At 37.3% G+C, this 10,725-nt stretch overlaps 3 protein-coding genes across 5 annotated transcripts in view; all 3 read right to left on the minus strand.

Annotated features, from left to right (window-relative positions):
• LOC107749456 (vacuolar fusion protein MON1 homolog B-like) overlaps positions 1–2,489 on the minus strand; it is a 9,831-nt gene extending 7,342 nt beyond the window's left edge. For 2 of the 3 annotated variants that reach the window (XM_016564620.1, XM_016564619.1), the window contains exons 1-3: positions 2,079–2,489; positions 1,887–1,990; positions 1,245–1,811 (exon numbers count right to left, since the gene is read on the minus strand). In XM_016564620.1, coding sequence (XP_016420106.1) covers positions 1,245–1,811; positions 1,887–1,974 — 655 coding nt within the window. In that variant the 5' untranslated portion in view covers positions 1,975–1,990; positions 2,079–2,489. The remainder of the gene's footprint in view (positions 1–1,244; positions 1,812–1,886; positions 1,991–2,078) is intronic. The other variant, XM_016564621.1, reaches the window with a different exon arrangement.
• A 1,169-nt stretch (positions 2,490–3,658) lies between these two features.
• LOC107749459 (OTU domain-containing protein 5-A-like) lies at positions 3,659–7,911 on the minus strand. The gene is made up of 9 exons (XM_016564623.1): positions 7,115–7,911; positions 6,342–6,435; positions 5,740–5,804; positions 5,456–5,612; positions 5,198–5,346; positions 4,524–4,709; positions 4,236–4,443; positions 4,051–4,149; positions 3,659–3,960 (listed from the first exon to the last, which is right to left on the minus strand). The coding sequence occupies exons 1-9, from the start codon at positions 7,646–7,648 to the stop codon at positions 3,839–3,841; spliced, it is 1,614 nt and encodes a 537-aa protein (XP_016420109.1). The 5' UTR covers positions 7,649–7,911; the 3' UTR covers positions 3,659–3,838.
• A 295-nt stretch (positions 7,912–8,206) lies between these two features.
• grm6b (glutamate receptor, metabotropic 6b) overlaps positions 8,207–10,725 on the minus strand; it is a 19,598-nt gene continuing 17,079 nt past the window's right edge. Inside the window, exon 11 of the mRNA XM_016564624.1 lies at positions 8,207–8,449. Coding sequence (XP_016420110.1) covers positions 8,210–8,449 — 240 coding nt within the window. The 3' untranslated portion in view covers positions 8,207–8,209. The remainder of the gene's footprint in view (positions 8,450–10,725) is intronic.

Below are 10,725 nucleotides of genomic sequence, written 5' to 3' on the forward strand. Positions count from 1 at the left end.
AGGGGCGCAACATTTCCGTCTCACGCTTGAGGTATTCGTCCAATCACAACGCACTGGATAGCTGGCCGATCACAGCAACACCTCGCTTTTCAGACTGATGAGCTTTGTAAAAATCCACTCGTTTCAGAAAGGCGGGGCATAGAGGAGAAACAATAATGTACAGTATGTGGATATTAATGTGTTTTTTTAACCTTAAACCGCATAAACACATTTCATTACACCAAATACACAAAATAATGTTCTTTTTAGCAACATCATATGACCCCTTTAAAAATATTTTGCTTATAAGTTCTGCACAGGAGAAACTTGGTGTTGTTTCCAAACAAAAGGAAATGTATCGGCCAAAATAAGTTGAAAAATATCGGCATATCGGATATCGGCAAAAATCCAATATTGTGCATCCCTATTAAAAAGTTTTCTATTTCAAATAAATGCTGTTTTTTTTCTATTAATCGATGAATCCTAAAAAAAAATGTATCAGTTTCCACAAAAATATTTAGCAGCACAACTGTTTTCAACATTGATAATAGGAAATGTTTCTTGAGCATCAAATCAGTATATTAGAATGATTTCTGAAGGATCATGTGACACTGGAGACTGGAGTAATGATGCTGAAGATTCAGCTTTGCCATCACAAGAATAATTTACATTTTAAAATAATTAAAATAGAAAAAGCTATTTTAAACTGTAATAATATTTCACAATATTACTATTTTACTTTTGATCAAATAAATGCAGCCTTGGTGAGCATAAGAGATTTTTCATAAACATTTAAAATCTGACAAACCAAACTTTTGAACATAAGTGTATTTTTGTTACATAAAATATATTATAGAATACAAGACAGCTTATAAAAAAAAACTGGTAAATTGGGTTGAATATATTGTAAGTTTTTCAGTGTTTTTCTGCAAAGTATTAATGAAATAATTATTAATTGTTCATCCAAATTCATTCAAAGGATTTTGATTTTCAGATAAGTGAAATGAAATTAAACACTTGAGATACTTGAGTTGCTATGTCACAGGATATTAGAGGGTGGAGCTTTCACGTTTTATAGAGCATTTGATTGGACAAAGATTTGCAAACGCCCTTGAGTGCAAGTCTGGTCATCAATATTTTTAGCGGTTTTCCAAAAGGAGAAAAACTGAACATTTTACATGCACGATTATGAGTAAATGAGCAATTAAAGCATGCATTTTTTTTATTTTTATGGAGTCTTTGAGCCAATCATTCAGAAGTCTTACCGGAGTAGACCGAACGAATGATGTTGTCTCCACTTTGAACGAAGGACACCAGGGCCATCATCACTCCCATGGTGGAGGACAGGGCTTCCTCACTTCCATATCGGGAGTAGATGGGCTTCCCAGCCTCGCTCAGCACAAACACATGCTTCCTGTGCTGTCTCCAACTATCCGCCGTCACATCTTCGTTCCTGTGCGAGGGAGGTCCCAGAGGTGTGCCGTTCTCAGATAAAGGGGACGAGACTTCTTTAATATCCAATCCCTGCTCTTCGATCTTACCCTGGGCTAACATGGTTACGACAAACTCACCCGAGTCATCATGGCCATTGTCCACTAATGCAGAGTCCTCAGATGCTTTCCCAGAATCGGTCTCTGAACCACCGGCACACAGAGACCGGTCTTCATCGATGTGGAGCTTGTGCATATCTGTTGAAGGCTCTTGTGGCTGGCTGCTCTCCATTGATGTAGGGTCTACTGACTCCAAGAGCCCCTCTGGGTCTGAAGGCATCCAGTGATCTTCATTCACACAATGGTTTTCTGATGGGACATCACTATCCCAGTACGCAACATCTGGAAAGCAGAGTAGAATCAACATGTTAGCCACTATAACACACGTTTAACTAGTAAACTAGCGCAAAACATTACCTGTCTGATCCAGATATTGTAGAAGGATGGATGGATCACATATCTTCACCTCCTCCATATTTCCACTGTCTTGACTCCTCTGATCCATGTCAACATGCAAACAGCTGAATTTATAACGAAAAGGTGACTTAATAACACCAAATCAAATGACAAATATATCAGCAAAGCAATTTAATTAATGAAGGTTCGTACTTCGTGTACAAATGTGAAGTCTAAACCCGTTTAATCTGATTACTGATGTTATCCCATATCTGCAGCGCTCCTGGAGTTTGAAGACCGTCACGCACGTCGTCTGCCGCAGAAACTTTAATAACGATGAATGACTATTAATCGCAATAATAAGGACTGGTTCAAATCACAGAGCTATCAAGCAGATTACAGGACAGTAACTTGGGCTAGTCTACGTTATTTATGGGAAAAGCTCATGATATCCCGCGATAAATGATTCCTCTCGTGAACTGATTCACTAATCGTCATAATCACATTCATGTCTGATTGAATAAATTATTAACGATAAATCAAAACCAAGATCACTCTTAGCTTTCGCTCAGCGAAACTGACTCAGCCGCCGGTGCTCCAGGAAGCTTGACGTTAAAAACACTGCAAAACAAATACCAACAACCACTTCCGGTTGACATGTTTCAAAATAGAAGACCATAATGAAATATATCAAGTGTGAGACCACACTACAATTTTCTATATATACAGTACTACATTTATTAGAGAGAGAGAGTGAATGTGTGTGTGTGTAAATGGATGTATGTATACTGCCGTTCAAATATTTGGGATCAGTAAGTTTTTTTAATGTTGTTTTAAAGAAGTATTTTAAGATTATCAAGGCTGAATTTATCTTTTTTTTTCTGTATTTTTGATCAAATAAATGCAGTCTTGATAAGCATAAAATACTTCTTTAAAAAAACATGAAAAATCTTATTGATCCCAAACTCGGTAGTATATATATTTACATAATATATGAATGTGTGCCGTGTATATTTCTTATGTATATATAAATACACACACATGCATGTATATACTTTAGAAAAATCGGTTATGTTTATATATTTACTATGTTTATAATATAAATTATATGAATATAAATATAGACATGTAAATAAATGTAAATATTTTTAAAATATATACTGTATGTGTGTATTTATATATACATAATAAATATACACAGAACACACATATATTATGCAAACAAAAACTTTTATTTTGGATGCGACTAATCGCGATTAATCGTTTGACAGCACACACACACACACTCACACGTGTATATCTATCTATATTTATCTATTAATCTACATATATTTACATATTAACAAACATAAATATCTATCTATATACACAATGTATAAACTTATATAGTTACATAATATATAAAATTTGTACTTTGCAATTGATATATATATATATATATATATATGTGTGTGTGTGTGTGTGTCTGTGTCATATAATATGTTATGATAACTAGAAGTACAGTAACTAGAGAAACCTCAAGTTTCACTAAATACTTCGGTACAGTATACAAACATCAAAGCATGAATTTGAATTGTTTACTGTTCATCTTTAAATAACCAAAAACCTGCAGCTTGCTGTGCTGCATTGGTCAATATTGAAAAATTAGAAGAAAAATCTAAACATTTTCAACATTCTTATACTAATTAGTATAATTTGTTTTGCTGAAATAATGAAAACACCCAATAATAATAAACAGTTGAGATGATATTTTTAATATAAATTTTACAATGTTTATTTAAACATGCACCTAACTAGGTCCATGACGCTTAATGAAATTAAGGAAAATGGGTTAGCCAAAAAAAGGAAAAAAAGAAAAAAGATCAGAATACAGTGGTATTTATAGAGTGGAGAGGAAGAAACATTGCAAGGTGTTGAAATATAGAAATGCAGCTGTTCTGTGGTTTGTGCTGCAAGTTGTGTTGTCCATTATATCAGCTGCAGTCTGGAGAAGATTCTCTGTGCATTGCATTTTTCTTCAAGCTATCGAGGTATTCTTGTTGTGAAGCAGCCAGAACTGAGGCCAGAACGTCATCATCTTCCCAATCTGTTAAACCTAAAAACAAATCAACCACCTAATTAAGTAAGCTTGTTTAAAGACATGTAGTGTAGATCAACAAACATACTGAAGCATATAATGCCTTACCGAAGGCAGTAGGTGACATATCCTGCATTAGAGTCCTGTAGCCCAGGGTTGGGTAGAGAGACACAAGGGAAGAGTTGGCAGAAGACTGATGACTTGGACCTTGAAAAGAAGTCCAGGAAGAATCGGTTAGTAAGCAAGAAATGCGCATTAGTGTAAGCAAAGAAAACATACACATACATACATACCTGGGGCACATGGTGACGGGGGTTTAGGAAGAACCAGCGAAGCTCCAGCTGGGGAGGGGGGTTTGACAGGGGGTTCAGGGTGAGCCGGGCCTGGATGCTCTGGAGAGGGGGCAGAGCTGCGCTGGCGGGGAGACCGGCATCCCCAGTCCTCAAAGCCGCTGGATGTGGCAGCTGTGGCAGAACTGCAGGTGGCACTAGCTTTACGAGGCTGAATGGAAAAGCAGAGAGGGAAATGTTTCAAAGTTGTTTAAACTTAGTTTGATTAGGACGGGTGGGATGGTTTCATACCTGTCTTGCTTGCTTCTCTTGGTCCTGAAGCCACTGCAGGTAGGACTCACGAGCCACCTGCTCCTCGATGGCCTCATTGGTGGCCTCCCAATCTGTTGCTCTCTTCTTGTCCTCCAGCATCTGCTGCTCAATCCAAGACTCCTCAGATGTCTTAATAGCGTTTTTCATGAGACTCTGGTCAGCGTACTACACAGAAACAAAATAACAAATATTAAAGGAACAATTCACCCAAAAAATGCAAATTTACTCGCCCTCAGGCCATAAAAGATGTAGATAAGTTTGTTTCTTTATTGGAAATTATCTAGAGAAATTCAGCATTCAGCATTACATTATGCTCACCAATGGATCCTCTGCAGTGAATGGGTGCCGTCAGAATGAGCGTTCAAACAGCTGATAAAAACATCACAATAATCCACATGTAATCCACACGACTGCACTCCATCAATTAATGCCTTGTGAGTTGTTTATTAGCTGTTGAACTCTCACTCTGATGGCACCCATTCACAGCAGAGGATCCATTGGTGAGCAAGTGATGTAATGCTAAATTTATGAAGAAAACCCAACCACATCTTGGATGGCCTGAGGGTGAGTACATTTTCAGCAAATTTTCATTATTGAGTGAAAAAGAAATACTATACGGGTAAACACTTATGCATCTTATTTACAACACCTACCCCCGGTTTGAAGGAGGGGAGGCCCAGCCCCACCCCAATACTGGCCTTGTGGGGATTCACCACAGAGTTATAATGGATGTTTTTATGGTAACTGACACGTATCGGCTCGTCGTTATTCTCTTGGATGCCATGGAACGTATTTATTGGCTCTGGAAATTGGGAGTTTTCAAATAAAATTAAAACGTATTTCCTCTTCTTTCCTAAAATATACCACAGACAGCCTATAAGATGCCAGGAATTCAACAGACATTAACTAACCTATGCCATACTGGTAAACCTCCACCGGCCGGTTGTACATTTCTGCCATGGCTTGCATCTCAATGTGGTTCCCATGACAGTTGTTCTTCCTCTTTCTGTTAATGTATGTGGTGAAGTCCTCTGTGACATAACTGGAGAAGTAATCCGCATTTTTCGTCTGCAATGCAAGTACAAACAAAAAATCTAAACTTGGTCAATAATTAAAAAGGCTAAAATTCACACTTCAAAGTTAACTATTTTTTTTAAATGCAAATCATTTATTCTTAAATATTCAACTGACTCACCAAATAATCCATACACTGCTTCCGTACCTCATCATGCATCTCTTGGTCCCCATATACTTGATCAGCTTTAAAAAAAAAAGATAAAATGATAAAAGCACATAACAAAATCACTCAATTTAAAATGTAAACTTAAAATATAAAAATAAAAGCTAATTCAAAACATTAATAAAAGCTGCATTAATATATAAATAATACTAAAATAACACTGTTACATGTGTAATCCATAATTGTGACAATTGTCAATGACTTTCCATGACTTTACCAGTCATTCATAATTACTTTTAAAAATTTATTTTATAGATACTGCAACTAGAAATTTCATACAACAACAATAATAATAATACAGAAATGATAGATTTTTTAAAGGTTTTAATAATTTCCATGACTACTTTAGGACTGAAAAACTGATATTTCTAGGGTTTCTCTAATTGTGGAAACCCTGCCACAATACGGTACCTATACGCTGATAAAGCCACATGATTACATTCACATGCACTGCTAAACTATAATTTCAGCATATTCAAAGCACAGCATATGTCCTAAAGGCAAACTAACTCAGCTTTCAAGTAAACTCTTAAATAGACAAAGGAGGGAAATATTACCAACTGCTCTGAAAAGACATGCTCCATCTTCGTTCATTTTTTTTATTTCAAAGCCTTTATTTTCCCTCAAGGATTTCTCAAACCATTCTTCTTGCTGTAGGCCAAAAAGTAACCAAGAAAGTACATTATAGGACAACGAGGACATATGGAGTATTTATTCTGAACACCAAAACAGACAGTGTTCCCAAAAATTATTTGGAAATTAAGATTAATAGTTGATTCAAAAATTTAGTTGATTAGTTCTAACTAACATCCCATTTCCACAGAATAATAAATGACAAGCTCAGTCACCATCGACTTTAATTTTGTTTTCATTATGTAGGGTTACTTTTATTAGGCTATCTAATAATTTCAAGTTTTTATGTCACAACTGTGAGATAAAATGATGACTTACGTCATAATTTACCCTCCTATGTTAGTAATTATGATTTACCAAAGCATGATTTTTTTGTGTGTGTGTGGGGGGGGGTAATTGGGCTTTCATAGAATTAAGAAGCAAAAAATAAACCAAACTGTCTATAATCAGTCAATAATTAAAGATAAAAACTCGAAAGAACCTAAAGTTAAACAGATATCTAGTAATGTACATCTTAAGAGAACCACTCATTCTTTTTTTCAAGAATGAATGACATTAAAAACGATTAAAATAATATTTACGGTAAAAGAGAACATTTAGAGAGAATTAAAAACCTTTCCGTTGTGCTTTAGAATAGCAGCTATGGCACCCTGTTCTCGTGTTGCCAAGTATCCTGACAAATGCCAGTATCCAGTACCTGCTCGACTGTGGCGGGGTCCTCAAGCTGAAGTCTGGCCGCATTCTCATACTCATCCTCACTGTTGTTGCCTCCAGCTCCCTCCTCGGGTTCCGAGACTGGACTATCTCCCCCTCCCACTCTACCTCCTCCACCTGTCAAACCGCTGGAGCAGACCGCCTGTCGTCTCCGCTTGCTGAGTCCAGGTCCCGAGCAGCAGCTTCCAACACCACCTGCGCCACAGGGCAGCTCGACACGACCTGCAACCACAACCGAGTTCGCGCTCCCTTCGCACTGCACGACCGGTGCTCCAGCAGCACCGGGCTGAGGGGAGGCCTGCTGCGGGCGAGCGCTCGCCTCGATCCGGCGCTCCTCTCTGGACGTGTGCGGTGTGGCCTGGTATGTCCACGGCGGCGGAGAGGCCCTGGGTCGGGAGCCCGATCGTCCTGCGAGGGGATGAGGGTGCGACTCAGAGCCGCCTCTTCTGTCCGGTTCGTCCGTATGATCACCGCCACCGGCTGTAGAGGCCGGTTTCTTCTTCGGGAGGATTGTCATCGCTGGCCAGCTTGCGGTGATTTGTGTTGTTATGAGTTACACACAGAGCATAAACGGCCGTTTTCGCTTGTCTATGAACAGTTTGTTCGCTGCATGTATAGTTACACCCGTCCAAACATAATACGGGGTGTCAGTGAATTAACACAGTCGTCACAGATCGACTTTATTCCTTCGGTTTCGAAGTTTTTCTTTCGTAACAACGACAGAACGAGCGTTTGACAAACATCAACAAACCACAATGCGATTTTTACGTCACTTCCGACGCTTGCTCTGCTTTGTGCTAACAAATGGGCTCATATTGCTTTGTACTGCCCCCTACCGCATTAACCCTTCGATTGACTGTGATTTTTGACCCGTTTCCAGAGAACACCACATTAGAACCAGTATTTGTGACCTTGTAGATTTGTTTTTATATATTTAAAACAAATTTTTAATGTATGAGTTTCTTTCTTCTGCTGAACACAAAAGAAGATATTTTGAAGAATGTTGTTGATAACCAATTAATAATAATTAAAAAAAACATACATGTACAAATTTTTATTTTTTTGTACCTCCTGGTCTTTATTGGGATCTATCTGGTTCAACTTTGGTCTCTCCGTTCTGCTTGTCGCTGGATTTCTGTGAGAGATGAGTGGAAACGGTGGCTGCCTGGACCACGGCTTTGAAGCTGCGCTTGCGTTTCTGAACGTTCTGCTCTGGGTGGAAGATGATGACGTAGACTTTGGGGATGTACAACATGCCCAGGGACACCATGGCACTCAAGCTCATGGACACGGTCAGCGTGGTGGTTTGAATGAACATCTGGTTCAGGGCAGAAAAAAGATTAAGAGTAATATTTCAGCCTGGCCTCAGCCACGACCTATCACATGATGCAGATCAGCAGTCAGGGCTTTAGCGCTGAGATATCACTGCACATTACACACACACACACACACACACACACACACACACATATACAGTTGATAACTTAACTAATAGACGTAGCCGTTGACTTCTATAGTTTTTTTTTTCTCATATACTATGGACGTCAGTAGCTACCATCAACTGTTTGGTTACCCGAATTCTTCAAAATATCTTCTTTTGTGATAAACAGAAAAAAACTCATGAAGGTTTGGAACGACATGCGCGTGAGTAAATGATGACAGAATTTTCATTTTTGTGGTGAACTATGCCTTTAAAGAGGCAATAAGTGTCTCATGTTTGTCATTCACCAACACTGCTGAATCTTGATTCTGATTGGTTCATAATCATTCTATAATTGCACGGCTATGAACTAGTTCCAGGTGTGTTGACCACATTATTGCTTTGCCACATTATTTCAGTTATTTTAAACACCAATATAACATACTAAAGCAAAAGAACAGTAAAAATGATACATCAGTCAAATTGTATAAAATTACAATTTCTGTCATTTAAAAGATTACATTTAACGTCTATAGAAAGCATGTTGTCTGTCTTTTTGTTTGTCCAAAAATTGCTTAGAAACTACTCAAGCTGGATCACTAGTTCAAAAGTGATGCTTTCAAATAAGTAACAGAGGTTATTATTATTATTAAGTTCAGTAACTGACTCCAGATTGGTAAATTCAAAAGTTAAAAGCACACCCTGAGGTGATAGTGTGGCCATGAGCTGTGTAGGAACAGTGTAGGAACACCTCTGGGTGTGCATTCATTTCCAATAATCAAACATCAATTATTCCTTACTTCAAAATTTTTTTTTTTTTGTAACTCTGTTAACCCAGTTTGAATCTAAACACATTTTCAAAGACTTCACCCCTCACACATACGAAGTCAATGGGAAACTAACATGATTTTATATGATAGGGAACAATGGGTGAAAATCCCCAGAGTAAATGGACCATTGGATGTAATTCTGTTCTAAAACACTATGAGAACAAAAACACTCACAATCACAAACACATGATTTCTTACATATCAATTGATTTTTCAGGATTTTATTAAATCATTTTTTTCCAACATGCATTCAATCAATAAATTTTTATTCCAGTGTTCTTTTACATATTTTAAATGAAAACAAGACACCCACAAAATTCATCAAGGTTAAGTAAGCCTATCTGGAACCTGAGTTTACAGTAACTGCATGGTCATCATTTAATATGAACTGCTTCTTTAATTAATTCTGAAAATACAAGTAATTGAACAATAATGCATGGCCTTCTTTTCCCCTCTCCTTTACTAAGATACAAGTGACTGCTCTGAAAGCCAGTTGCATGTGACAATAAAAGGATCTCAAAGTCAGTCTCTAAAATGTTACTATTTTAATTTAAATTAGTCAATAAATACTGATCAATAGAATATATTTTTGTTTAAAATCAGTATTTCTTGCGAAGCTCAAGGAAACATGATACAACTAAAAATCTCTGATCAAAACTTTGTTGTTTCATTATAGATTGTCATTGCTTTTTCTTGGTAATCTATCATTTTTAATAAATATGATTGAGAATACACGATATCGCACACAAGACACTTAAAACATTTATTCTGAAACAAAGTTATGGCACATTTTTTAAACCAAAGAGTTCAAAGAGAGTGCACTCCACTGGTTGAACTGTTGAAGCACATTTGATCCCAACATGTCTCTGTAGCTCTGACAGTCTCATTCGATCTTTTATGATATGTATTTAGGATAAGGTGATAAGGATGGAGATGACACTGAAGCTGAATATGACTCACTGATGTGTGCCCAAGTTTAATGTCCGATTCCATTTGGACACATCAGAGACAATTAGTCCTTCAAGAAATGCTGGTGCAAGAAATTTTCTGTTGTTTTTTTCTCCAAAGGGACTGTTTGGACAGTCTTCTTCATCATGAATTCATGAATCTATAATTTCAACTCAACTGGTGATGCTGTGGTGACAAGGGAAATATTAAAGGGGACAAATACTTCCAGTCTCGAAGCTGGTGTGAGAGTTCCACACCACAAAGAATCCACTGATCCTCTAATTCCTGTACATATCGTACTATTCATTTATACATTACATTAGTGTCCTTCTCACCCAGACTCTTGTATTGGTGCAGATATTATATATATATATATATATATATATATATATATAT

The sequence above is a fragment of the Sinocyclocheilus rhinocerous genome, unplaced genomic scaffold, assembly GCF_001515625.1.
Source record: "Sinocyclocheilus rhinocerous isolate Xijiao unplaced genomic scaffold, SAMN03320098_v1.1 scaffold889, whole genome shotgun sequence".
NCBI lineage: Eukaryota > Metazoa > Chordata > Actinopteri > Cypriniformes > Cyprinidae > Sinocyclocheilus > Sinocyclocheilus rhinocerous.